Below are 27,924 nucleotides of genomic sequence, written 5' to 3'. Positions count from 1 at the left end.
TTCAGATAGAGGAGTTTTCTGATTAACCTCTATTATACATTTCTGTCGTATATATCTGATTTGATTGCTTGTGATTTCGAGGACGAAATCAGATCTTAGGGGGGGGGGGAGAAATGTAATGCCCGCGATTTAATTACTGTAATCAGACGTTGATTAATTGTCATAATTGTGATTAGCGAATATCACAGGAGCCAAATAAGACATGAGATGTGAAGTCGGGCGTTGGTGCATTGTAAACCATAATATTAAGACAGAACTGTTGGCGCCCGAGCGGTAGAAAGAGACCGTCCGAGCGCCAATGCACCATAAATGGGAAAGTTGGACAGAATGCCTGGCGCCCGAGCGGTTGAAAGTTACCGCCCGAGCACCAGTGGTGAACAAGTTGATCTTCGGATAGAACATTCTGCGCCCGAGCGGCATAAATTAACCGCCCAAGCGCCACCTAAATTTTGTGCAATTGTGCCACGTTTCAGTTGCATGCACGGTGAGTGTATATATATATATATATATATATATATATATATATATATATATATATATATAATATATATATATATATATATATATATATATATATATATATATATATATATATATATATACATATACACGATTCTTTCTTCAGAAATAAGAAAGAAAAGAAAAAGATATATATACTATTCTTTCTTCAGAAATAAGAAAAAAGAGAAAGTGAAGAAATCCTTACGCTTTTTGCCTCGTAGATTTGTGAGTTACGAGAAATCCACCCGTTAGATTTTTAATCCGACTTCAGTATTGTGTTCCTATCGACGCAGGCTACAACCGGACGTAAGTTTTGTTACGTTTAGATATTATTTGAAATTATGATATTGTCAGAATGGAATAGGAATCATATATGGTGTTTCTGATATAGTAGACATCGTAGATTTGAAGTCAGACTGAAGAACAGACTGTATATGTAATTGTTATGATTTTTAGAAATGATATGATTGAGATTGCGCAGATTTGATGTTATGCCCTGAGATTATTAAAGATTATGATCTGTATTGAGACCGAGTATGAGTTATGATATTATATCTGGGATGTTGAGATTGACGGGGTTATCAAGATCGTATTGTTATACCGTCGAAACATCAGTAGATTGATATTGATCAGATTCAATATCGATTAAGATTGTATCGTACTTTGTTGACATTGATCAGAGTATGTCTGGATTTGAGTATTGATCAGAACAGATCTTAAATTGAGTTGTACATTGATATTGTGCATATTTGATATTGTTATTATCAGATTGGGAATGGACAGAGTTGGATTCGGGACTTCGTCTTCGTCAGATCGAGAAGATAAAGGTATAAATAAATGTTGATTCGGGATTGCACAACTCGAGTCAGGTTTGACTTGAGTTTCCCAAAATCACATACTTTATTTTATTGCATTGATATTTGCAGATTATCAGATTGATATGTTTAGTATATTGAATTATAGCAGAGCCAGAGTTGAGTCTAGGGCAGATCAGCCTAGCTAGGGCAGAACCGCCAGGTCTTCGTCAGAACTGCTAAGACCCTAGACTTTACGGTGTATCGATGAGCTTAGATGTAAATCGACTTCTATTGTAGACATTCGATACAGCATGCCGAAGTCTAAATTAGATCGGGATCCTTAGATTAGAAATTAGTCCTTGTTTTAAGTACAGATTTGTATTAATTCATGTAGTCAAATTGGATACATGTTTCAATGTGTGTTTATGCTCTTATATATATTTTATATGATTGCATGCTTACATTGTTTATACTGGGATATTTATATCTCACCGGAGTTATCCGGCTGTTGTCTTGTTTGTATGTGTGCATGACAACAGGTGAGACAGGATCAGAGTCAAGAAGATGATGAGAGATCGAGATTAGAGTGGTGATTCCGGACTTGGATATAGATAGGTTTCATTACTTGATTGTAGTAGTTGAACCTTAGTTTGAACTAGATGCATGTTGTACAGGATTTGTATTATTATACTGGTTTGTATAATAGAATGATTCCACTACATTCCACAGTTATATTTTAAAAAGAAAAATTTTTAGTACCCTATTTATTCTAATTGATTGAATTAGTCCCAATGACGATTAAGAAGATGATTAGCGTTCGGGTCCCCACAACCATGACCTCAGAAGAGCTGAAGAAAATTATATCTTATGCGGTAAAGAAAGCTATGACTAGGAAAGAAGTTTCTCAGCAATGTTACACCACCCGGAGATAGACAAGAGCATGAGCAAGAGCAAGAGCAGGAGTTGAGGGAAGAGGAAGAGGTAAGAGGAGAAGACGAGGAGTCCAGCGACGGGTACAAAACTTCTACTATGGAGGAAGAGTTGTTAGAGTTGAGACAGAAGATTAAGGTGCTGGAAGGGCAGTTGGAGAGCCGGAGTACTTCCCGGGCCGTCACCAAAGGATGCCCGTTTGCTGAGATAATTGTCCGGGAAGCTCTTCCCAGGAATTTCAAATCTGCCAAAATAAAGGGCTACGATGGTAATGTAGACCCTGAGGAACACTTGGCCAGATTTGAAAACATGGCCATGCTGCACTGTTACACTGATCGAATAAAGTGTAAGGTGTTCTTGGCGACATTGGTAATTCAACCCATAGATGTTTCGAGGGATTAGCCCCTCAAAGCATACATTCTTTCAAAAACTTTCTAAAGGTGTTCTCACACCATTTCAGCAGTAGCAAAAAATACAAGAAGACTGCTTTTAGTATTTTCGAGGTCAAGCAGAGCCCGGAGGAGAGTTTAAGAGCTTATATCAGAAGATTCAATAGAGTGGCTCTGGATGTACCCACTTGTGCCACTGAAACAGAGACTACCGTATTCACCCAGGGCTTGAGGGAGGGTGAAATTTCAAATCATTAACCAAGAAGGTGCTCGGGGATTTAGAGTACTTATTGTCTCGGGCAGAGAAGTATATCAATATGGAAGAAGCTCAAAAACATAAGAGGGAGGCTGTAAAAAAGGAGAGATGGGACCGGGCGTCTAAGCCCGATGAGAGAGAACAGAAGAGGGGTAATCCAGGGCACTTTTCTCACCACGTGCCTCTAAAGATTTCCCGGGAGAGGGAAGTCCAAAAATGCAGTAGAAACCTAGCCCCAGACCATCAATTATCCCGGCCAGAGAAGAGAGGATTTTTCTTTCTCCACAAGGTTTGTTATCATAACACCGAGGACTGCAAAACACTGAAGGAAGATTATGTCTTACCTTCCGGCCCGGGGCCCAGTCACGACAACAAAAGACCGAGATTGCCACCTTGGACATCTCGGCAGCTAGGATCCAGCGCCCGAGGAGGAGGTGTAAGGAGTAGTCCGAGGAGTGAGCCCGGGAGAAGAAGAGAGCCCGAGCCCGAAAGAAAAAAGAATTAGCCCCCTGCTACGGGGTTGATTAAAATGATATCAGGAGGCCCCACGGATGGAGATTCCAATCGGGCGCGGAAAGCAAGAAGTCGGAGGTAGTGTATGGAGGTAGAGAGGACGAGGAGGAGTGAGGCGGTCATCAGTTATGGCTCGGAGGATTTGAAGGGGGTGAATCTGCCCCACAATGGTGCCCTGGTTATCCAAGCCCGTGTGGTAAACTATGACATTTTGAGAGTGTTTATTGACTCGGGCAGCTCTGTAAATGTAATCTTTAAATATGTTTTCGTGCAGATGAATTTGCAGGGTTACCATTTGGTAGATGTGGAAACTGCCCTCTTTGACTCTGTTGGCTATGTGGTTTACCCTGAAGGGAAGATTGGCTTACCACTAACTATGGCTCCCAAGATCTCAAAAAGACGGTGATGACTTCTTTCACTGTGGTGGACTCCCCATCCTCATATAACATCATTCTTGGGAGGCCGACTATGAATGAGTTGAGGGCTGTGGCATCCACTTACCATCAAAAGATAAAGTTTCCTGTGGGAGCCCGGGTAGGAGAAGTCCGGGGAGATCAACCTTCTTCCCGGAAATGCTATGTTCAGGTAGTCCGGGCTGATCAGAGCAAAACCAGGAGGGAGGGAAAGAAAGCAAAGGTTGAAGAAGTGGGAGGAAGAGTGGTGGAGAAAGGGGAAGTACATTTTGTAGCGGAGGAGGAGCAGGAGGTGATAGAAGTTGGACCAGGCCAGCAAATCCACGTGGCTCGAGACCTCAGTACATCCACCCGGGTTAGTTTGATTTGTTTGAAAGCTAATATTCATGTGTTTGTCTGGTCCCAACAGGATTTGACAGGGATTTCTCCCCTGATATCGGAGCACCAACTGAACATTCTCCCGGGATCTCACCTGGTGAAGCAAAAGAAGAGACACTTTGAACCTGAAAAGGACAAAGTTATTGATGAGCAAGTGAAAGAACTTTTGAAGGCCGGCCACATTCGAGAAATTCAATTTTCTACATGGCTTTCGAATGTGGTCCTGGTACCTAAGTCCACTGGGAAGTGGAGAATGTGCGTAGATTCCCGCGATCTTAACAAAGCTTGTCCCAAAGATCATTATCCCCTGCCCCGGATTGATCAACTGGTGGATTCCACCTCGGGATTCGAACTGTTGAGTTTCATGGACGCCTACCAGGGGTATCATCAAATCCCTTAACCCAGAATGATCAAGATAAAGTCAGCTTCATCACCTTGGAAGGTACATTTTGTTATATTGTAATGCTTTTTGGGTTGAAGAATGCAAGGGCTACTTACCAGCGTCTAATGAACAAAGTCTTTGAGAAGCAACTAGGCCGAAATGTGGATGATATTCTGGGCATGTCCAAGGAGGTTGCGGACTTTATTGTTGATCTAGAAGAAACTTTTGCCACTATGATGCATTGCGAGATCAAGCTTAACCCTGCCAAGTGTATTTTTGGCGTAAAGAGTGGCAAGTTCTTGGGATTCATAGTGACCGATCCGGGGATCGAGGTAAATCAGGAGAAAGTCAAATCTGTGCTGTGCATTCTATCTCCTCGATCTGTCAAAAAAGTATAGAAGCTGACCGGGAGGATTGCTTCCCTTTCTCGATTTATTTCCCGGCCAGCACACATGAGTTATCCTTTCTTTCAACTCTTGAGGAACGCACAACAATTCAGATGGGATGAGAAATGTGAACAAGCCTTCCAGGACTTGAAAATTCATCTTGTAGAGCTCCATGTATTGGTAAAGTCGGAGCCCGGGGAGAAGCTATTTGTTTATCTATCTACTACGGAGTATGTTGTAAGCTCATTTCTAATAAAAGAAGAAGGCTCTGATAAAAAGCCTATCTACTATGTCAGCCATGCTCTAAGAGGCCCCGAGCTCCGTTACAGCGAAATAGCGAAGATTGCTTTAGCCTTGATCATGACCGCCCGGAAGCTACAAGCTCACTTCCTGTCAAATCAAACCATTGTTCTTACCAATAGTCCTCTTGGTAGGATCATGACTCATTCAGAAGTATCCGGACGGATGATCAAATGGACGGTAGAGTTGGGAGAATATTACATTGAATACAAGCCTCGGTTTGTCATCAAAGCGCAAGCTTTATCAGATTTCTTATCCGAAATGGTTGAACCCGAGGAAGAAGAAGTATGGAGAGTGTTTGTGGATGGGGCATCTAGCCTTGCTGGTTGTGGAGTAGGGGTTATAATAATATCTCCCCCGAGAGAGAAGATTAAATTAGCACTAAGGATTGATTCCCGGGTGACCAATAATGAGGCCGAATATGAGGCTGTTCTTGCTGGTATCCGAGCTGCTCAGGAAGTTGTAGCTTCCTGGATTATTCTGTACTCTGATTCGCAGCTAATCACCCAACAAATAAAGGGCGTGTATGAAGCTAAAGATGACTGGATGCTAAAATACTTGCAGCTCATTCGAGCCCAGGCAGAAATCTTTGCAGATTGTAGTATTGGACAAATACCACGGGAGGAGAATGGTGAGGCACATGCTTTGGCAAAAATGGCTGCTTCATTGTCAGAAGTTAGCACTCGGGAAGTTTTGCACATTTCCCAGTTGATCCTTTCCACCGATGAGGAGATATTACCAGCATCCAAAGACTCCAGGAAGATACCTCTGATTAAGTTCGTCGTGAATAATGAACTACCCGAGGACAAAGCTCAAGCCCAAAAGATTAAGAGACAAGCTCCCAGGTTTGTTCTCTTAAATAATATTTTGTACAGGAGATCATTCCGAGGACCTCTTTTGAAATGCTTATCAGAGAAAGAGGTGGATTATGTCCTCCGAGAGATTCATGAAGGATGTTGTGCTGAGCACCTCAGAGGAATATCTTTGGCCCGGAAGACAATGCTTGCTAGGTTCTGGTGGCCTACTCTTAATCAAGATTCTGCTCGAGTGGTCCAGGCTTGTGAGGGTTGTCAACATCATTCAAAATTTCAACATAGCCCGGCTAGTATCATGAAGCCTATTTGGGCATCTTGCCCCTTTGATCAGTGGACCATGGACACTGTGGGTCCCTTCCCAATTGCCCGGGCTCAGAAGAAATTCTTGCTAGTAGATGTTGATTATTTTTCCAAGTGAGTAGAAGCTGAGCCCTTAGCTAAGATCACTGAGCAAGAAGTTCTGAAATTTCTGTGGAAGAACATTGTGTGCCGGTTTGGAGTGCCCAGAAGACTGATCTCAGATAATGGAAGACAATTTCAGGGCAAAGAAATTACGTCGTGGTGCCGGGAAATGAAAATTACTCAGTCTTTCACCTCTGTTGCCTATCCTTAATCTAATGGTCAAACAGAAGTTGTCAATAGAATCTTGTACAAGCACTGAAGAATATGCTACAAGAAAAAGGAAAGGATTGTGTTGAAGAATTACCCAATGTTCTCTGGGCTTACAGAACTACTCCCCGGGCACCTACTCAAGAAACTCCTTTCAACTTGGTATATGGTTCTGAAGCAGTCCTTCTAGTTGAGATTGGGCAAACTTCTTCCCGGGTAGAATCTTACCCGGATGATAATGACCAAAGTCGGGCCATGGAATTGGACTTGATAGAAGAAAAGAGAGACCGAAAATTCATTCAAATGGAGGCATACAGGAGCCGGGTTATGAAATCATATAACAGAAAGGTCCGAATCCGAGACTTCCAAGTAGGAGATTTAGTCATGAAGAAAATAAACCCTGCTGGGGATGTGGGAAGCTGGAAGCTCGGTGGGAAGGACCTTATAAAATCACCCGGAGAGTCAGCTTGGGATCCTTTTATTTAGAAGATTCTCAAGGACATAATCTCAAAAGGTTTTGGAATGTATTTAATTTAAAGAAGTATTATGCCTGACAGATGTAATTGTTTGATTGAAGATATAATGAAAGATCTATTTTTCTCAGAGAGAAGTGTTATATATTGTTTCTTGTATCTTAACTCGGGAAGTACCAAGCCCCGGTTAGTTAAAAAGCCCAGAGCACTACACCTTGGCACGGAGAACCACACATCGACCATTCCCAAGTCCCGGGACATGCTCCCCGGCCCAAGGCTTCGTACCTTGGTTCTTAAAAAACCCAGGGCACTACACTCTGGCTCGGGGAACAACATCTCAACCATTCCCAAGTCCTGGGACATGCTCCCCGGCCCAAGGCTCCATACATTGGTTCTTAAAAAGCCCGGGACACTACACTCTAGCTCGGGGAATCACACCTCGACCATTCTCAAGTCCCGGGACATTCTCCCCGGCCCAAGGCTCCGTACCTTGGTTCTTAAAAAGCCCAGGGCACTACACTATGGCTCGGGGAACTACACCTCGACCATTCCCAAGTCTCGGGACATGCTCCTCGGCCCAAGGCTCTGTACCTTGGTTCTTAAAAAGCCCAGGTCAATACACCCTGGCTCGGGGAACCATACCTCAACCATTCCCAAGTCCCGGGACATGCTCCGTGGCACAGGATTAACACACCCTAATTATTCTTAACTTGGCAGGATCTACACTTTTCATTCATTATGAAAACATGGTTCATTATCTCGATTAACTATTGATCGAGAAAAACTTGCACAGTGAAATCCCCAATAAAATATGATTTTGTATGCTCAAAAATTAATCGAAAGTGCACGATTTCAAGTAATAATATAGTGTACGTGAGTACGAGTATCGTTCCACTGAAGACTGTGTTTTACAATTGTTATTTTCAGTTATTTAACATTTAGCAACGAAAATTGAGTTGATTGTTTTATTACTACTAAAATCAAATGAGAATGCAAATAAAAAGATTCAAAATCAAGTAATGAGATATAATGTCTAAAATGGTTGAGTAAAATTCAACGAAAAATGGATTTGTTGAGAATCTCGGTTCACCTACCCCTCGTTAATTAATTAATCCGTTCGATCGTGATCTACGCTTCCGACATGATTTCCTAATCTATTGAACACACTCTCTTGAGCTATGCCAAACTAATTCTACTCAATGAATTAATTAAATATCTTTAATTATTTATAAAGATCAAATCGCATTTCGATCTATAAAATCCCCTAGTTTTCGACCCTAAGGACTATGACTATCGGCACGTATCCAATTTCATACATCTATGTAAATTGTAGATCCGCGAATTATACTACTCGATCCTATCACTCGTTATTCTCTCGAACTCACTCGTGATATGAAAGCGTTGTTAAAGTTAGCTACGCTTTAATGACACTGTAAAACAGTAGTAAAATCAAGAATAACGCACAATCAAAATATAAATTAATTCAAACAACGTTCGGGGTAGGATCCCCTTTAATCCCAACAAATAATGAAGTTAGCTACTAAAATTCATGACTGAAAATAAACAAAACAAAATTCAAATGTGAAAACTAAATAAGAAATACTAGGAGTGATGAAAAACGCGAAGAACGACGCCCGGAAAACTTCAAATCTTCAATCCAAGCGCAAAAATGCTCTCCAAACTTGTGACGGCTGAAAAACGAAGTCTCAATCCCTCTCAAAGTCGACCAACCGACCTTCCATAGCATTCTCCTCTCAGAATAAGGTAAGGAATCGCACACAATATCTTTCCAAAAATAAGTGGCGCTCGGGCGGTAGAAAAGTACCGCTCGAGCACCACACCTTCTGTAAAATCTCATGGGATGTGCGGCATTCGCGCTCGGGCGGTAGAAAACTACCGCTCGAGCGCGGACTCTTCTGTAATTTTTGCTCGGAAATCCACCTACTGCGCTCGAGCGGTAGAAAACTACCGCTCGAGCGCCGACCTTGTTGCACTTCATTTTCTTGACTTGGTACTTGGCTCCGATTTTTGGTTTTCCGGCCACTTTTCCTGCAAATTAATCATGCCCGAGTGAGATATGATAAAATGCAAATATTTACTCTAAAATAAACAGAATGTGATTGAAATAAACGATGCACAATGCAACACACACAGACTAATGCAATAAAACACGTAAAAACGACACATATCAACCCTCTCATACTAACCTTTTGCTTGCTCTCAAGCAAAATAGGTTACAACCCACAACCAAAATACGAAATAAACACAAAATAAAAGAATTACACTAACGAAACTGATGGTGAAGTAGCAAACCGGTATCTCCTGCCTCAGCGGGTGTTTGAACCACATCCAATTAGTCAAATCCCAACATTCATCAATACCCCTTGTAAAACACCTTATAACATTTTGATTTCACCAGAAAGTGTGGTCGTGTGTGTGCTGTGGGTCTCACTAGCTCGTGCGTCAGACAGTTTTTTTGTTTGCAAATCATGTGAGTAACCAAATCAACAATTCAATGCAAGTCTTCCTATCCTGAGTTCTGTTTCTAGTTGCGACCAACAAGTAAACACAAAGTGGCAAAATTTCAAGGTTGTACAATAGGAATTTAGGGAGTCAATATCATGAGGTTTCAAATGGCTCGAAAAGATGGGACGTACACTGATCATTTTCATTATGCACTTGTCAGAAATTTTTTCTGACATTCCTTAACGCCTTACATCTCCATCTATTTAGCTGTGGGATAGGATTTCATCCCTTTTTGGCTCCCCCACACCTTACATCCCCTTTTTCCATTTACAACACTCTTGTTGTAATACTTCTCTTTTTTTTTCTTTTTTTTTTCTTAGTGCATAATTTTCTCAAGTGTACTCCCTAAATATTGAGTATATGGAATGTGTGTTTAGTTGGCTTAGGGATAACTCTTGAGGTATTATGCACAATTGGGACGAAAGTTATTTCGGTGGGTTCAAATGATCTATGCTATTTCATGTCACTGGTCGGTCGCGACTGTCAACAAAATTCATTCAGGTTCAACTTGCATCTCATGTCATTTCAGTTCCTCCCACAGAAACTTAAACTCGACTATCGTGTACACTACTAATAATACCCACAATGTACGCATATACAATAAACATTTCATTTCACTAGGGTATTCATGACGTGTGATAAAACTAATAACATGCAGTTCATTCACCCCACAATCATCATCGGCTACCAATTCACTAATGTCACCATCACTGCTACTCATGCAAGACACAGACGAATGCAAACAAATAAGAAGACGTACAACGACCCCCTCATACTAGACGTGTGCAATGTCCCCAGTGCACAAAAGACTCAAAACACAGAAATACAAACACAAATGCAGACTGATAAACATGAAAGCTAATAAACATGCTAGACTGAAACAATGATAAGAAAGAAAAACAGAAAAGCGGCAAAGAAATAAAAGTGCGAAGTAGGGGAAATAGTAAACTCCCCTGATCAAGCGTCCTCTTCATCATACTCCGGCGGTGGCACTTCTGCGGCCTCCCCATGCTGAGAATAATCATACTGGAACTGGAATGGGGGAAGAGGTAGCGGAGTCGGTGGAATGGTCGACGGGTCAACGCCCCCGTGCACAAGCAAAGTGCGCATCATGGAGTCAATGACATAGGAGTTGAACTGACTCTGATGCGCTTGGAAGGCGAGATTTTCATCCATCTTATCATTCTGAGTTCGCCTGCGGGGTTGTGGTGGGAGCCGTTGTGGAACGGCAGTGCTTGATCCACCGGCATCCTCCGCCCGAGGGGGAAAGTCCGCTCGTCATTTTGCCCTTTTGCGCTGTTCATCCTCCCGACAAATTGGCTTCATCGGTTGAAGCCACTCCTCGTCGTCCCTGAAGTGCACCCCGGCCCGTGCACACAATTCGGAAATGATGTTCGGGAAGAAGAGACCTATGTGGCTGTTGTGGGTGCTCAGTGTGATTTGCGAGTTGATAAGTTTGCCCACATCGATGGCGTAACCTCGGTGCAACGCAAAAAGTAACACCGCACGCTCCTTTTGCACCTCGCTTTTGTGCGAGACTGGCATCATCCGTCGGGCCACAAACAAATACCACAAGGCAATATCAGCTCCCAAGTACTTCTCATCAAAACAGCTCGGTGATCCACCCAATGGCTTCCACATCGCTCCCGGGTGGCACAGAGTCTCGATAATCAGGTTGTAGTCGGGATTAACCATCAATGCCTGGAAAATAGAGTCATCTACCTCGGCCGTTTCCAATAGGGCGTTAATCGTGGCCGAATCGAATGGCACAAGCTTGCCCCTAACAAAGGCCCTACCATCAGTTCGTTCAACGGCATTGGCGTAGAATTCTCTAACCACCGACACCACAGCCGCCTTAGGTTGCTCGCCAAATTTGTCCCATCCCCTTCTTCCCAAGTCCACAAGAGGTGGCATACATCGATCCTCAAAAATACGACGAAATCCCCTCTCGGTAATGGGGTTTTGGTGAATTTTAGCATGGTCATATCTAGCACGAGCCTCCGCACTCACGAAATGTGTTCTATCAAATGAGGATGAAGAGGAGGAGCTAGGATTACCTCGTTGCTTCTTGGGAGCCATGGGATTGAAGAAGTTGGAGCTTTGAATTGGAGAAGGTGTTCTTGCTTCCGAGGGGAGGTTGCACCTTGCCGCCGGAAAGAGGAGTGGAGATGGTGGTGCCTGCACAAGAGAATCGAGAAGAAGAAAAAAATTGAGAGGAGTTAGGGATTTGGGGGGTGAATTTGGGGGAAAATATTTCGTGCAGAATGAGGAAAGGGGAAGGGGTTCCGCGCTTTTAAAAACTGTCGCGCTCGAGCGCGAACCTCACTGGAGTTTATTTCCAGAGGTACACCCTCGCGCTTGGGCGGTAAAAAATTACCGCTCGAGCGCCAACCTCTCGGGAATTTGTATCTCGAGGTAGGCGTTCGCGGTCGGGCGGTATAAAATTACCGCTCGAGCGCCAACCCTTCTGTTTTTCTTTAGATTTTTTTTTTAAAAATAAATAAAATAAAACAAAAGGAATAGAAAATCACTAAATTGACACGAAAGAAAATCTAAATCAAATGCAAGGAAAGGGGAAGACAATAGTTCTCAATTTATAGTCGAGAGTTTGACTGTCGGTCTGTCTCAGTTCGGCGTGTCTTGGAACCGGGTGATTCCAAGTTGCGGCTCAATTGTGCCACTCATGTAGTGCTTCAGTCGCTAGGCATTGACCGTAAATGCCCCATCCTTCCCATCTTTCAATTCTACAGCTCCCGATGGATAGACTTTCGAGATCACGAATGGACCGGACCATCAGGACTTCAATTTTCCGGGAAATAGTCGCAACCGGGAGTTGTAGAGTAGGACACTTTCACCTTCTTTGAATTCTCTTTCGATGATCCGCCTATCATGAGCCTTCTTTGTCTTTTCTTTGTATGACAGTGCTAGATCATAGGCCAGATTCCGGAATTCCTCCAACTGATCTAGTTGAAGCAAACGTCGTTCACCTGCATCAGCAAAGTTAAAGTTTAGTGCTTTTGTTGCCCAATATGCCCGATGCTCTAACTCTACAGGTAGATGACATGCTTTACCAAACAAAAGCCTATATGGTGTAGTGCATATAGGTGTTTTAAAAGCAGTCCTATATGCCCAAAGAGCATCGTCTAACCTCACCGACCAATCTTTCCTATTGACACCTACCACTTTTTCCAGAATCCGCTTAATTTCTCGGTTGGACACTTCTACTTGACCACTTGTCTGGGGGTGATAAGGGGTAGATATCTTATGTGTGACACCGTATTTGCTCAAAAGTTTTTCAAAGAGTTTGTTGCAAAAATGAGTGCCACCATCACTAATGATTGCCCGGGGTGTTTCAAATCGGTTAAAAATGTTTTTCTTCAAAAATTTTAAGATCACTTGAGCATCATTAGTGGCGTACGCTTCCGCCTCTACCCACTTAGAGACATAATCCACAGCAACCAAGATGTATTTTTTCGTGAAAGAACTAGGAAATTGTCCCATGAAGTCTATCCCCCACACATCAAAAACCTCACATTCAATGATATTATTTAACGGCATTGCATGACGGTTAGAGATGTTACTTGACCGCTGGCATTTATCACAATGTAGCACATAAGAACGAGCATCTTTGAAAAGAGTTGGCCAATAAAAGCCACATTCAAGTACCTTGGATGCCGTCCTTGTTGGTCCGAAGTGACCACCTACCTCACGGTCATGGCAATGGTTGAGAATTTGATCAAACTCTTCCTCCGCAACACACCGTCGTATCATGGCATCTGCACAAATTTTGAACAAAAACGGTTCCTCCCAGAAATAGTATTTCACGTCAGAAAATAATTTCTTTCGTTGGTGAAACGATAGGTTTGGTGGAGGTGTGCCTGTGACAAGAAAGTTAGCGAAGTTTGCATACCAAGAACAATTTCTCACCTCAAAGAGTTGCTCATCAGGGAACCAATCATTGATAGCACGATTGACAGAATCATCACAAATAAATTCTAATCTAGACAAGTGATCTGCTACCACATTCTCGACACCCTTCTTATCTCTTATTTCTAAATCAAATTCTTGTAACAATAAAATCCACCGAAGAAGGCGTGGCTTTGCATCTTTCTTAGCAAGCAAGTATTTAAGGACAGAATGATCAGTGAATACAATTACTTTGGACAAAACAAGGTATGAATGAAATTTGTCAAGTGCGAATACTACTGCAAGTAATTCCTTTTCAGTTGTTGCATAATTCAATTGTGCCTCATCTAAGGTCTTACTTGCATAGTAAATTGTGTGAAATACCTTGTTTCGCCGCTGGCCAAGTACGGCCCCCACTGCAGTGTCACTGGCGTCGCACATGATCTCGAAGGGTAGGTCCCAATCCGGTGCCACCAAGACAGGAGCCGTCACCAAGCGCTCCTTTAAATCCTCGTATGCCTTGCAAAAAGTTAGAATTAAAATCAAAGGGCATATCTTTCATAAGTAGAGAAGATAGAGGTTTGGCAACTTTAGAAAAATCTTTGATGAACCGCAGATAGAAACCAGCGTGGCCTAAAAAACTTCTAACTCCCTTTACTGAGGCTGGTGGTGGTAGGTTCTTTATGACTTCAATTTTTGCCTTGTCCACCTCAATTCCTTGCTCCGAAACCTTGTGCCCTAAAACAATCCCCTCTTGTACCATGAAATGGCACTTTTCCCAATTGAGCACCAAGTTCGTCTCCTCGCATCTTCTCAAGACGGATCTCAAATTCTGCAAGCACTCATCAAACGTTGCACCAAAGATAGAAAAACCATCCATAAATATTTCAAGAAAGGTTTCAATCATATCATGGAATATAGCAGTCATACAGCGCTGAAATGTAGCAGGTGCATTACAAAGACCAAAAAGCATTCGGCGAAAAGCAAACGTGCCATAAGGACAAGTGAAAGTGGTTTTCTCTTGGTCCTCAGGTGCAATTGTGATTTGATTATACCCCGAATACCCATCTAGAAAACAATAAAATGCATGCCCCGCTAATCTCTCCAACATTTGATCAATAAAGGGAAGGGGAAAATGGTCTTTACGGGTGGCATCATTCAACTTCCTATAGTCAATACACACTCTCCACCCCGTGACAGTTCTCGTGGGAATAAGTTCATTCTTTTCATTTGTGATCACCGTAATACCACCTTTCTTAGGCACACATTGAACCGGACTTACCCAAGCACTATCGGAAATAGGGTAGATAATACCTGAATCGAGAAGCTTAATAGTTTCCGCTTTCACTACCTCTTGCATCTTTGGATTTAGTCGTCTTTGAGGTTGCACGAGACGTGAGTACTTCTCTTCCATCGAGATTTTATGCATGCATATCGATGGACTGATTCCCTTGATGTCTGCCACCTTCCAAGCGAATGCTCTTTTGTGCTCTTTGAGAACTTGCAACAATTTGTCCTCCATAGCATCTGTCAAAACAGTAGAAATAATGACAGGCAATGTGTTATTCTCACCTAGGAATACGCACTTTAAGTGCGGAGGTAAGGGTTTGAGCTCAAGCGTCGGTGGCTCCTCGATGCTCGACTTTGGAGGGATCAAATCTCTGCGTTCTCCTAGGTCCTCCAGTCGCATCCTCATTGGCTTTCTCCATGGACGGTTGGCATTGAGATGTGCCACAATTTCAGTTTTTTCATCATCCAATTCCTCTTCTCCCAACTCAGTAGTGATAGTGGCCTCCAAAGGGTCCCTAAAAGCATCCTGCACATAGTGAGAAACAAGAGAGTCAAAAGCATCAATTCTAAAACAGCTATCAGAATGCAGTGTGTGCTTAAGTGCATTAAAGACATCAAAATTAATCTCCTCCTCGCCCACTCGCAATCTCAACTTCCCTTCTTAAACATCAATCAGTGCCTTGCCAGTCGCAAGGAATGGTCTCCCCAAAATGAGAGGCATCTCGGTATCCTCCTCCATGTCGAGCACCACGAAATCGGCAGGAAACATGAATTTGTCCACCTTCACTAGCACATCCTCAATCACTCCGCGGGGGTACTTGACAGATCTGTCAGCCAGTTGCAAGGACATCCTCGTCGGCTTAGGCTCTCCCAACCCAAGTTTCCTAAACACAGAAAATGGCATCAGATTAATACTTGCACCAAGATCACATAATGCTTTATGAAAAACAACATCTCCAATCATGCAAGGAATAGAGAAACTCCCTAGGTCTTTTAGCTTCGGTGGGATTTTGTTTTGCACCAAAGCGGAGCAATTTTCAGTTAAGTTCACTGTCATGTGACCCTCTAACTTCCTCTTATTTGCTAAGATATCCTTCAAAAATTTAGCATAACTAGGCATTTGCATTAGAGCATCGGCAAAGGGAATATTGATATGCAACTTTTTAAACACCTCAAGAAACTTACCGAATTGTGCATCTAGTTTTGCTTTTTTAAGTGCTGCAGGGAAAGGAGGAGGTATAACGATTTTTGGTTGTGCAGTGGGTGCTAGTGTGGAGTTAGAAGACTTACCTTTAGATGTCGCGGTTTGCTCATCCACTGTTTGAGTTTTCTCTTTTTCCCTTGACTCCAAAACTTTCCCACTTTTCAACTCAATAGCCTTCACTTGCTCTTTTGGATTAGTCTCTGTGGTACTTGGCAAGGTGCCTTGCTCTCTACTTGCTATCATCTTCGCTAATTGACCAATCTGATTTTCAAGTCCCTTAATCGACGCATCCTGATTTTGAATTCTAGTTCAGTGGATGAAATAAACTTAGACATCATTTGCTCCAAGTTGGACTTTTCTTCTCTAGGAGGATCGGATCTGTACATCGGTTGTTTGCCATATTGTTGTCCTCCTTGCAGTCTAGTGTGATTGTTTTGACCGCCCCATGAGAAGTTAGGATGTTGCCTCCATCCAGGATTGTATGTGTTCAAATAAGGGTCATGCCTTGGGCGGTTGTGGACTCCTACTTGATTCACTGGCACCTCATTTTACACATAGAATGGATTGTCGTCTTGACAATCCTTCGCATAATGTTCCCCTCCACACTTTTCACAGAATATCTCTTGGAGACGCATCGCCGTGCCACCCACATTCAAGCCGTCTATTTTCCTGTTTAAAGCATCAAGTTGTGCAGTAATAGCAGAAAAATCAGTTACCTGGTGCACTCCTGCACTTCTCCGCTGGTTGTTCCTGTCAGATTGAGGATGATAACTGCTAGCAGCCATCTCCTCCAACAACTCATATCCTTCTTCCGCAGTCTTCCTCAAAAGGTTCCCACATGCAGCAGCATCTATCATAGTACGGTTAGGAGTAAGCAAACCGTAATAAAATGTTTGAACGACTAACCCAAGTGGTAACTCGTGATGTGGGCATCTTCGTAGTAGGTCCTTGAAGCGTTCCCATGCCTCATATAAAGATTCCTGATCGAATTGAGCAAATGTTGTAATGTCTGCCCGCAGCTTCATGGTCTTGGAGGGAGGGAAGTATTCGATGAGAAAAGCTTTCGCCATGTCCTCCCATGTAGCGATCGAACCTACAGGCAAACAATTTAACCACGCTTTAGCTTTATCACCTAAGGAGAAAGGAAATAAACGCAATCTAACAGCATCATCAGAAACTCCAGTGAATTTAAAAGTATCGCAGATTTCAAGAAAATCCGCGATGTGCGTGTTTAGATCATCCACTGCAGTTCCTCCGAATTGGACTGTGTTCTGAATCATCTGGATTATGGCTGGCTTGATTTCAAAGTGATTTGCCCGCACGATAGGTCTCACAATGCTAGGGCGTGCACCCTCCAAAGAAGGTTGGGCATACTCCAACATCGGTATGCGGCGTGGCATCTCGACTTGTCTATTTTCACGTTGTTCCTCCTCACGTTCTGGCTCGTGTCTCTCCATCAGTTCTTTAAGCCTCTGTTGTTGTCTTCTCCTGCGGAAGGTTCTTTCAATTTCAGGATCAAACTCAAGCTCCACGTCAAGTGACTTTAGCATGCACTGGAAGAGATATCTGTAATAAAATGTGAAGTGTTATCTCAAGAGAAATAAAATAATGCTAAAGAAAATAACTAAAAATAAAATTGTAGATTAACAGTCCCCGGCAACGGCACCAAAAACTTGATCGAGCAAAACTTGCACAGTGAAATCCCCAATAAAATATGATTTTGTATGCTCAAAAATTAATCGCAAGTGCAAGATGTCAAGTAATAATATAGTGTACGTGAGTACGAGTATCGTTCCACTGAAGACTGTGTTTTACAAATGTTATTTTCAGTCATTGAACATTTAGCAAAGAAAATTGAGTTGATTGTTTTATTACTACTAAAATCAAATAAGAATGCAAATAAAAAGATTCAAAATCAAGTAATGAGATATAATGTCTAAAATGGTTGAGTAAAATTCAATGAAAAATGGATTTGTTGGGAATCTCGGTTCACCTACCCCTCGTTAATTAATTAATTCGTTCGATCGTGATCTACGCTTCCGACAGGATTTCCTAATCTATTGAACACACTCTCTCGAGCTATGCCAAACTAATTCTACTCAATGAAGTAATTAAATATCTTTAATTATTTATCAAGAGCAAATCGCATTTCGATCTATAAAATCCCCTAGTTTTCAACCCTAAGGACTATGACTATCGGCACGTATCCAATTTCATACATCTATGTAAATAGTAGATCCGCGAATTATACTCACTCGTTATTCTCTCGAACTCACTCGTGATATGAAAACGTTGTTAAAGTTAGCTACGCTTTAATGACACTGTAAAACAGTAGTAAAATCAAGAATAACGCACAATCAAAATATAAATTAATTCAAACAACGTTCGGGGTAGGATCCCCTTTAATCCCAACAAATAATGAAGTTAGCTACTAAAATTCATGACTGAAAATAAACAAAACAAAATTCAAATGTGAAAACTAAATAAGAAATACTAGGAGTGACGAAAAACGCGAAGAACGACGCCCGGAAAACTTCAAATCTTCAATCCAAGCGCAAAAATGCTCTCCAAACTTGTGACGGCTGAAAAACGAAGTCTCAATCCCTCTCAAAGTCGACCAACCGACCTTCCATAGCATTCTCCTCTCAGAATAAGGTAAGGAATCGCACACAATATCTTTCCAAAAATAGGTGGCGCTCGGGCGGTAGAAAAGTACCGCTCGAGCGCCACACCTTCTGTAAAATCTCATGGGATGCGCGTCATTCGCGCTCGGGCGGTAGAAAACTACCGCTCGAGCGCGGACTCTTCTGTAATTTTTGCTCGGAAATCCACCTACCGCGCTCGGGCGGTAGAAAACTACCGCTCGAGCGCCGACCTTGCTGCACTTCATTTTCTTGACTTGGCACTTGGCTCCGATTTTTGCTTTTCCGGCCACTTTTCCTGCAAATTCATCATGCCCGAGTGAGATAGGATAAAATGCAAATATTTACTCTAAAATGAACAGAATGTGATTGAAATAAACGATGCACAATGCAACACACACACAGACTAATGCAATAAAACACGTAAAAACGACACATATCATCTATTAAGAAATCCCGTTCAGTTCCCAGCACTTAGAATATTCTCTAGTTGTTTACATAAAAGCAATTGTGTTACCCGGGTCTTTGAAGATTAATCAAGACACTATTAAAGAAAAAATAACTTTTCATTAATAAAAGCCCGGAGGCTGAAGATTGCAGGAAGAAAGAAAAATTATGAAAAGAGTACAATCCTAGTCTATAGCTACGTGTTTGGACCCTGGTTGGTCTTCTTGGGTTTCCTCCTTCTCCTCCTCACCATCCTTGGGAAGGGAAGCAATGGCCATGCCAAAATCAGAAAAGTTTTCCTTATCTTGAGGCAAGAGTCCAGCTTCCTTAAATTGTTCCCGGTATTTATGAAAGCTGGTCTTGAAAAGAGGATATGCCTTATCTACCACGGCCTTCTTGAACTCAGGAGATTGGAGGAGGGAAGCCTGCCACTTGCCTTTGTTGTACTCAGCCAGGGCCAAAGCCATCCTCGGCCTTCTCTGCCCGGGATTGCTGCACCTCTATCTGCTCGGATAGAGAATGATTGCTCGACTCCGAAACAGATAGGGCACCTCGCAAGTTTTCCTCCCGAATAGCGGCTTCGTTAAGATCTTATTGGGACTTATCCAGTGCCATTCGAGTCGACTCCAAGGAAGCATTAAGGATGGTTGTTTCCTCTTCAGGAAGCCTTTTTAGCCCGGGCAAGCTCTCCTTGCAGTTGGTCGTGAATTTTTTGGGCAGCCCGGACTTATTGGCCTTTCTTGGTAGCCACCGCAGCCACTTTCTCGAAAGCCGAGATCATTATTTGGGCAGCCTGCACAAAGCAAGTTAGTAAAAGAAAGAGAGAAGAAAGGGAAAGAGAATGAGGAAAAGGCTTACAAATAAGAACCGGTTGGATCCCTCAAGAAATCGGGAACCCGGCCCAGATTTCTTCAGAAAAGCCTCCTCATCAGGAGCGAGCATCTGCTTGAGACGCTGAATGCCTGTTGAAGTGGCCCCCTCATGGTCTTGAGAGTCCAAGGAGGCCTCCTAATTTGCCTCTTGATTGGGCTCGGAATTTTCCCTGGCCATCTCCTCTGCTTGTTTTTTTCTATTCAGCAACGTCCTTCCGAGCTGCCAATTTTCTCTCCATGGCCAGTCTCTCGGCCTCCCATTGTTTGGTAAAAGCTTCCTGCATCTCTGGATTATCTGCAAAGAAAAAGAGGAAAAGAATTAGTACGGAGAAACAATATAAATATAAAGCACAAGGAAATAAGGAATTACCAGGTTGAGAGCCCGAGCCAGCCACCTCATCGATTACCCGGTCCAGTGGATCCTCAGCCCGGGCACTCAACCCGTAGGTAATCAAGTTCTCATTTGAAATAAGAGTAGATGAAGAGAATTTTTCGCCCTCCACCAAATCATGGCTTCGGATATAGAATTCCTCGAATTTGTAAGCTCGAGGAAGGGCACGAAGAGAAGGAAGAAACCCGGTCAAGCATGGAAGAGGACGTGGGAGTTGAATGTAGAAGAATCGTCCTTTCTACCCTTTCTGAGAAGAAGGAATTTCATCAAGGAACCGGGAATTAAGGCGGGCAGTCAAGGAGGAGGCATATCTCCAAGTCTGCAGGAGAAGTAGTAGTGAAGAATGAGGGGGGTAATGATAAGATTGTTCATTTAGAAAAGGACGTAGGCCGAGGCCATGATCCTAAAAGAGTTGGAATGTAGTTGATTAAAAGGCACGCCGAAAAACTTGGCGACCTGAGTATAGAAAAGAGGGACAGGGAATCGAAGACCATTTCTAATTTGGTCTCGGAAAAATGTAGTATAGCTCGGGGGAGGGTTGTTTGCCCTATCAGAAGCCCCAGGGATTATAATGGAGTAAGTAGAAGGAATAAACCCCAGAGTTCGGAGTTCCTCGTCCGCCCCCGAGCGCAAAGTGCTGCTCATTGAGGAGAACCAAGGAACTCCAGGGACCTCAGTAGAAGGGCGGTCAGAAGCCCGGGCTTTACCCTTACCTTTGTCCTGCTTTAGGACTCGGGAAGTACCCGAGGAAGAAGGTTTTGAAGAAGAAGGTTTATTTTGGTGGACTGTGGGTTTTTTAGAAGTTTGAACAAAATGACGAGGAGAAGGAGAAGAATCAGAGCGCATCACGGTGGACTCGTCACTGGGCGAGCCTCGGGCATTGCCTCCAGAGGTAGAAGAAGTGGAATTAGACATGGTTGGGAGAGAAAAGACTTACGAATGTTTGAAAGACGATTGGTGGTTGCAGCGGCAGAAAATCGCCGGAGGTAGAGGAGCTTCGAGAGAAAATTTTGCAAGGGCTTCACCGAGGTTTTGAATTTGCAAGTGATTTTTCGAAAATGGAAGGGCTAATATATATAGGCGGTGGGGGGAGATCTCGGCCGTGGATCTAAGCACACGTGGACGATTAGGATGTACTTCGTAAATTGTATCTGGCATATGAAAGGACGTGCACGAATATCAATGTGTCAGACTTATCGGATTCTTGGAATACGAAACGATTTTCGGCGGGAATTAAATGCAAAAGCATGCGTCATAATGACACCCCTTGGACTACCCGAGAATACTAAACTGCACAATCTTCAAAGTCCGGGAGATATGAGGCCCCGACATCTTTTTCAAAGCCCGGGAGATATGAGGCCTCGTCATCTTATTCAAAGTTCGGGCAGTGATAGGCCCCAACATATTATTTTAAGCCCGGGTGGTATAAGACCCCGGTATCTTGTCCCATCTATGGGATATTTGAAGCCCCCGATGCTCTTACACATGCTGGAAACTATGTTTTTACAAAAGTGCGAGTATGACTGATCGGGACATCGAGTCAAGCTCTAGCCCGACTATTTTAGGGATGGGTGGTGATACCCCTGTAAGGATCCGGGTCATCTTTAATGTAAGGATCCGGGTCATCTTTAACCCTGTTTATTGATTAGGAAGCCCAGATCAGAGCTAGTTTACCGGGTATTTAAACATGTTCCCGAGCACTTCACTTCTTCCCGGGCAGTCATCATAGCCCGGGCTCTCATACAAGTACCCGGGTAACCTACTACCCGGGCCACCTCGAAAATTGCACCACACTCGAGTATGATTAATACAGGCAGTCTAATCTGTCAGAACAGCTTGGGCTTAGAGTGTCCTAGAAGCCATCAGAAGCTAGAGTATGGGCAACCGACTTTCCATACTTAGTATGTGGCACTGGAATCGAGGTAACTACCCCTTTTTTACTATAAATAGCAGGTATACTTCTCATTTAAGGGGCCTGAAATCTTTGAACTCTCGAGCATTATACATATATTTTTTTTAAATATTGCTTGTGTTCATTTGAAAATCTGCCGACTTAAGCATCGGAGTGGCCACGTCGGACACCTCTTCGACGCCCATTCACGAGTTCCTTTCTTGTTTGCAGGTGTTATCACAACCATTATCTTCACTCAAATTCCCAAACACTATTGATTTGATCCGTTGGAGCTCCTTACCCGGCTCACCCATTTCAGCGAGATCACATCAATAATTATCCCTCTGATACAATTAAGTCGATATAATAAGTGCCAATCAATCATTTATCATAAAACTATAATTCTAGCTATATATCTATGTGATCTTTTTGCGATTTTTATCATATATATTATCAAATTTGAATGTTAGTTTGTTATCTTTTGCAATTATGATTATTCCTCATACATGGTGGTGACTGGATACATAGCACTCACATGTACAATATTGCCACATAACACTTCCATAATTAAAAAAAATACAAAAAAATGAAAATACAATGCTAAAATAATTTTTGACAACATAAAAGATTAAAGTTACAAAGAAATAAACATACACAACGGAAATTACAAATTTTCCCTCATTTATAGAATTGCCGTATAACAAGTAGAATCTCCATACTTGAAAAAAAAAAAAAAAAAAAAAAGAGGTAGGAATCTCTAAAACCCATGTCTTGGTAATCATTTTTCTTGACAAAAACAAAAGAGAGAATTGATGTTGAAATTTTATCTCATTATTTAACTTTGCATCAGTATTCTACAATTACAAGTTAAAAGGAATCAAAAAACCAAAGCGATTGTTCAACAAACCATTTGTCAATATACATATATTGCTACATAATTAGTTCAGCGAAAAACTGACACGTACAGTTTAAAGAATCACGGTCTATGTTAAGCAATTGCAATTCATTTTGTAGTCAAAACGATTTCCATTTATTACGAATTAATTGTTTGATGGAAGCCCATAATTTTAAATACAATATTCTCCATCTTAAACTAAAATATGATAAATTTTTTCTAGAAAAAAGTTAATTTTAGAAATATTCTATGAGTAAATTTCACATATTATAATTATAAAAGGGCATATTTCAATCATGTCGCATGAACAATTTGTTGATATAATTTATTTTAAATATATAGCATGCAGTGGAACCACGCACAAAGAGAGCCGAGGTACCAACTTGTAAATAAATCACAAAACCTTTGAAAATTCAAAGCAAAATATTTAATAAAGTAGGCCATCTGGCACACCAAGCCGACACAATTTGCGTCTTCTTGACGTTCATGGGGACCTTCCAAAGCCTTCACAGAGCCTCATTTTCACCCCACCAAAGGCCATTGCTCTCTTCTTTCACCATTAACTAACCCAAAATATACATTAAATTTTGACTCACATTACTAGAGATGTATTCGAAACTATTTAACGTTAAATGTGAATTCACAACTTCCAATAATATGAATTTACATGCAATAAAATAATTAATTACTATGTTTTTATAATTTTTATTGCCACTAAGATCATCACATCGTTTGATACGGAAAGTAAAAACATCGATTCTTTCTTTACCCTTATCGCATCAATACATTATCTGGACTTCTACAATTCTTAGAGTTGTATACAGAGAAATTGTAATTTTAGTTCGGTAAGTTAGCATATTTTGAGTTTTAATAATGATGTAACTTGTTCATATTTGATTTTCATCTATTTATTTGATTTTTCTTTTAGTTTTTTTTTTTTCTTGAAGTCATTAAATCTACTTAATATTTCTTCTTTGAAACCGATATTATTTTACTTAACTCATGTGGTGATAATAAAACCTATATTAAATGTATTAAAATTTATTTAAGCAAAAATAAAAGAAAACAAAAACTTTTTTCCTCCCTTTTAAAAATATTTGGTCTCATTTTTCTTATTTTTTCTTTTTATTTTTGCATAAATGGATTTTATGTATGTAACTTATGTTTTATTCTTGACACATGAGCCACGTATTATAGTATCAATGTCAAATAATAAATATTCAATAAGTTTAGTAGCTTACGGCAGAAAAAAAAACTTCCAATTTACTGAATTACAGTCAAACTTTGACAAGGTATATTACAAAAATCTAAAAAATTACTCAACTTACCAAATTAAATTTTAATTTTTTCATATATATTTAATATATAAATATATATTTATTATTCATATTTTTAAATTTATTAATTATCCCTACATTAGACATAATTTACCATGGTATCCTCTAATTAAGCGATGCTTGAGATTATCACGAAGTGTATGGATAAGGCGTGGGATGCAATGAGATTGACATGGAAATAAGAGGTGCATGCATGCAAGTCGCAAAAAGTCGATGTTGACTTCGTAACCTGAAGTTCATGCGGGCCATGTCGGCAACATATATAGCTTTCTTCTACGTACCATATGCTTCATTATTCAATTTCATTTATTAATGTCTACAAGGTTTGGACCATTAAATACTTGGAAAAGTCTTTGCGCTAGAATTGGTCCGTCCCTTCATTTATGGCACTACAAGAATATAGCGGCATTCAAAAATGTCTTTATATTAAGAATATAGTGACATTTATTCTATAGTGACACCCGAAAACAATGTCGTCTATTCTCGTGTCGGCTAAAGGTTAGTGACATTATGTAGTGTCAGTATATAATACTAAAACCGACATCATAAATGCCTCGATTTAAAGATACGAAGACATTGCAAAGTGTCACTAAAGACATGTAATGAAGACACTTACAAATGCCTCCTTTTGTGTTAATGAGGACATTTATAAGTGCCTTTGTTTTATATTAATATGGACACAATTGAATGTCTTCTATTACTATATATAATGACAATGATAGATGCCTCCTTAATCTATTTACAAAGACGCTGAAAAATGTCCATATATCAGGTTATAAGGACACTTTATAATACCTTAACTTCAAGATTTTTAAACAATGTTCTAATTCTTTTTTTCACAATCAATTCATACATATGATATTTTAACATAAAATAATATTAAAACTTTTAAAGAACGTAAAATGAATCAAAATAATATAAATCAAGGTAATAATATATAATTGCTGAAATTGTTCACTGCTATACATTTAAGTCGATGAATAAATACAATGTTGCTAGAGTAAGAATTTAGAAAAGAACAAAGCTAAATGAACAAGTAAAAAAACTCTTTTCCCATTGCTTAATGCAGCAGCATTTGGAGTAGCAAAAAACAAGAGAATCTGTCTTTCAGTATGTGCCAATAATGACCTTGCCTCATCCCCTTCCTTCTTCAATCTTGCAATAACACGACACGCAGCATCATGCTAAAAGACATGGTAGAAACTATTTAACAAAAAACAGCACACTGAGAAATCCACCATACTTTTAATAATTCTCAGGTTACAAAAGAAACAAAGTTATTGAGAAGAGAGGCTCTATACACTGAAACCAACCAAAAATAATGAAGGATAATCAAAATCCAAATTACGAAAATGATGTAATCACATTTTGTTCACTTAAAAAACATACTACTTTTTCGAAGGAAGAAAAGGATAGCATACTTACATCTAGGACAGAATAAATCCTTAGCGTGGAAGGATTCGTTCTCTGTTGAAGGTCAAGAATGGGAAGAGTTAGCATCAGAGAGAACTCAAGTTTACCAACTTGTTATATTTCAGACTAGTCCATATTACTGACCATTAATGAGGCAAAAAACAATAAGTAGCCGAAATGCATCTTACGGTGTATTCACTTTTGATGAGCCTCTGAACAAGTTAACGATTCGATTCCTACTACAAGAGAAAAAAAAGGGCAAGAAACAACTAAATATATTGGAAATAATAAGCATGATAATGTAAACATTTGTAAACTTTTCAGAGTTCTAGCAACACGGGAACAGAGTTGAACAAATTTCTTATCAGTAAAGACAAATATTATTCAACTAAGCTACTTTAAGTTTATTAATTCCATTTATAAACTAACATGTATAGATACTAAAGGGAACAGAACAGGTGAAAATGGACAAGGTTGCCAAGTGGTACTGGTCTTTTTAAGGGGGCTTCAAAGGAAAGTAATGTATTCAAGTGAACTACGAAATGATCATTCAGCACTGATGTCCAGTAGCCCATGAATCTCATATTATCTGTTATATGACACATATTTCATCATACATATACTGCTAAAAGATTACCTACACTCTAGGGTACTATTCCCCTGAGTGTACTTCATAGGTATTTAACTGTGAATAAGATAATTTTTGTATGATGACAGACAAGAAAACCTCATGAAGAAAACCTCATGTAACATATAGCGTAAACACGAACTGATGATCATAAAGTTGATGAAAAAGGTCCATTGATCGACCAAACACCTGTACAAGCTCCCCTCCCACCCTCTAGAGCATTTTCATCACTAGTGAGATGACAAGAGAGCTATCAATTTCTCAAGATTATAATCTTTGTAAACAGACTGAGATCTAAGTTTACCAAAAATGTGAATATCATAGTCACAAAGCTCTAAAATCAAATTGGTGAGAACCTTGAATTGCATCAGTTTGTCAGTTCTATCCATTGGTAGGCTCAGATGTGTGGCTCTGACTTTTCTACCTTCCTTTCTGTGTTAGATGAATCACAATTATCTTTCATGGATTCAACATCCATGCTAGTTGTTCTGCTTTTCTTATTTCTTCGATCCTGCAAGTGGCAAAAATTGGTAAGTTTCACATAGATGGTTAGGATTTCAGGGGACCACAATTTCAGTGAAGGTAAGAATAAGTTTCAGATTAATTTTGCGATCTTTACTCTTTGACGTGAATGAAAAATTGTGGATAAAACTCACCTCACGGTAAGGGCACTCATCCGCTTCCAGCATCCGCACAACCTGGCTCATTTTGAGCCGTTTCTCCGAATCTGGATCAACCCACCTAAGAGCAAGAACAGGAAAAACACGTTTTCTATAAATTACAATTACGACTTTAATAAAACTCACCAAGAACTAGGCTGGAAATCTCGAACAAGACAGCACAAGAAATTGCAGAAACAAGACTCGCTCTAGGGCTTCGAGTCTCCCGAATCGAGGTTCAAATCCTTCGATTCATGGCTTAGACCGAAGCTACATGTCATGAGCCATGATTCACGGTGGCTCTGGTGGCAAAAGGTGGTGTTGTGCAATGATGCAAGGGATTGGAAGGAAGCCGATTTGGGGTGAGATAATGAGATTGGTGGAGAGATAAAAAAAATTTAGAGATGTATGGCGGTGAGAGTGAGAGTGAAATTGGAAATGAGCGGGAAAAATATTAACTTTTAGTGACATTCATTAAATATGTCATTATAACATATCTAATTTAATATTTTTTTTATTTAAAATTTTATGTTTAACCAATGTCATAATATGTATGTAATAACGACATTATTTTAAAAATGTCACTAAGAAAATGTCAGTATAACTATTTTTTCTTGTAGTGTGGGACATTTTTTGCATGTCACCTAAAAAAAATTAATGCCGATCCGTTCTACATCTATA

General features: G+C 40.7%; 3 protein-coding genes, 1 long non-coding RNA gene and 1 other non-coding gene across 18 annotated transcripts; 4 read left to right on the top strand and 1 right to left on the bottom strand.

The window, feature by feature from the left end:
• The first annotated feature begins 3,791 nt into the window (after window positions 1-3,791).
• Window positions 3,792-4,957, top strand: LOC140806748 (uncharacterized). Its single transcript, XM_073163288.1, has 3 exons — window positions 3,792-4,091; window positions 4,209-4,403; window positions 4,658-4,957. The coding sequence occupies exons 1-3, from the start codon at window positions 3,792-3,794 to the stop codon at window positions 4,955-4,957; spliced, it is 795 nt and encodes a 264-aa protein (XP_073019389.1).
• A 54-nt stretch (window positions 4,958-5,011) lies between these two features.
• LOC140806747 (uncharacterized) lies at window positions 5,012-6,478 on the top strand. Its single transcript, XM_073163287.1, has one exon. The coding sequence runs from the start codon at window positions 5,012-5,014 to the stop codon at window positions 6,476-6,478; it is 1,467 nt and encodes a 488-aa protein (XP_073019388.1).
• A 248-nt stretch (window positions 6,479-6,726) lies between these two features.
• On the top strand, window positions 6,727-7,155 carry LOC140806746 (uncharacterized). Its single transcript, XM_073163286.1, has one exon. It carries the CDS (start codon window positions 6,727-6,729, stop codon window positions 7,153-7,155), a length of 429 nt encoding a protein of 142 aa, XP_073019387.1.
• Window positions 7,156-16,983: 9,828 nt separating this feature from the next.
• LOC140808486 (small nucleolar RNA R71) lies at window positions 16,984-17,089 on the top strand. The gene has a single exon (XR_012112907.1). It is a non-coding gene; the product is annotated as a small nucleolar RNA R71 (small nucleolar RNA).
• Window positions 17,090-25,543: 8,454 nt separating this feature from the next.
• Window positions 25,544-27,667, bottom strand: LOC140808453 (uncharacterized). 14 transcript variants are annotated; one of them, XR_012112884.1, is made up of 6 exons: window positions 27,241-27,667; window positions 26,941-27,095; window positions 26,101-26,195; window positions 25,969-26,010; window positions 25,787-25,845; window positions 25,545-25,698 (listed from the first exon to the last, which is right to left on the bottom strand). It is a non-coding gene; the product is annotated as an uncharacterized lncRNA (long non-coding RNA). The 14 variants fall into 14 exon arrangements; XR_012112892.1 differs by having other exon boundaries at window positions 25,546-25,698; window positions 26,145-26,195; XR_012112883.1 differs by lacking the exon at window positions 25,787-25,845 and having other exon boundaries at window positions 25,544-25,746.
• Window positions 27,668-27,924: the final 257 nt, after the last annotated feature.

This window comes from Primulina eburnea, chromosome 12, assembly GCF_022965805.1.
Source record: "Primulina eburnea isolate SZY01 chromosome 12, ASM2296580v1, whole genome shotgun sequence".
Lineage (NCBI taxonomy): Eukaryota > Viridiplantae > Streptophyta > Magnoliopsida > Lamiales > Gesneriaceae > Primulina > Primulina eburnea.
This window is presented reverse-complemented; position numbering and strand designations above follow the sequence as displayed.

What these genes read in the sequence shown, in the direction of transcription:
- LOC140806748 (XM_073163288.1), top strand. Translation starts at nt 3,792, where the DNA reads ATGACTTCTTTCACTGTGGTGGACTCCCCATCCTCATATAACATCATT. An exon ending in TAGCGGAGGAGGAGCAGGAG is followed by an intron (nt 4,092 to 4,208) that starts GTGATAGAAGTT and finishes TGGTCCCAACAG; the next exon opens with GATTTGACAGGGATTTCTCC. An exon ending in GGCTTTCGAATGTGGTCCTG is followed by an intron (nt 4,404 to 4,657) that starts GTACCTAAGTCC and finishes TTTGGGTTGAAG; the next exon opens with AATGCAAGGGCTACTTACCA.
- LOC140806747 (XM_073163287.1), top strand. Translation starts at nt 5,012, where the DNA reads ATGAGTTATCCTTTCTTTCAACTCTTGAGGAACGCACAACAATTCAGA.
- LOC140806746 (XM_073163286.1), top strand. Translation starts at nt 6,727, where the DNA reads ATGCTACAAGAAAAAGGAAAGGATTGTGTTGAAGAATTACCCAATGTT.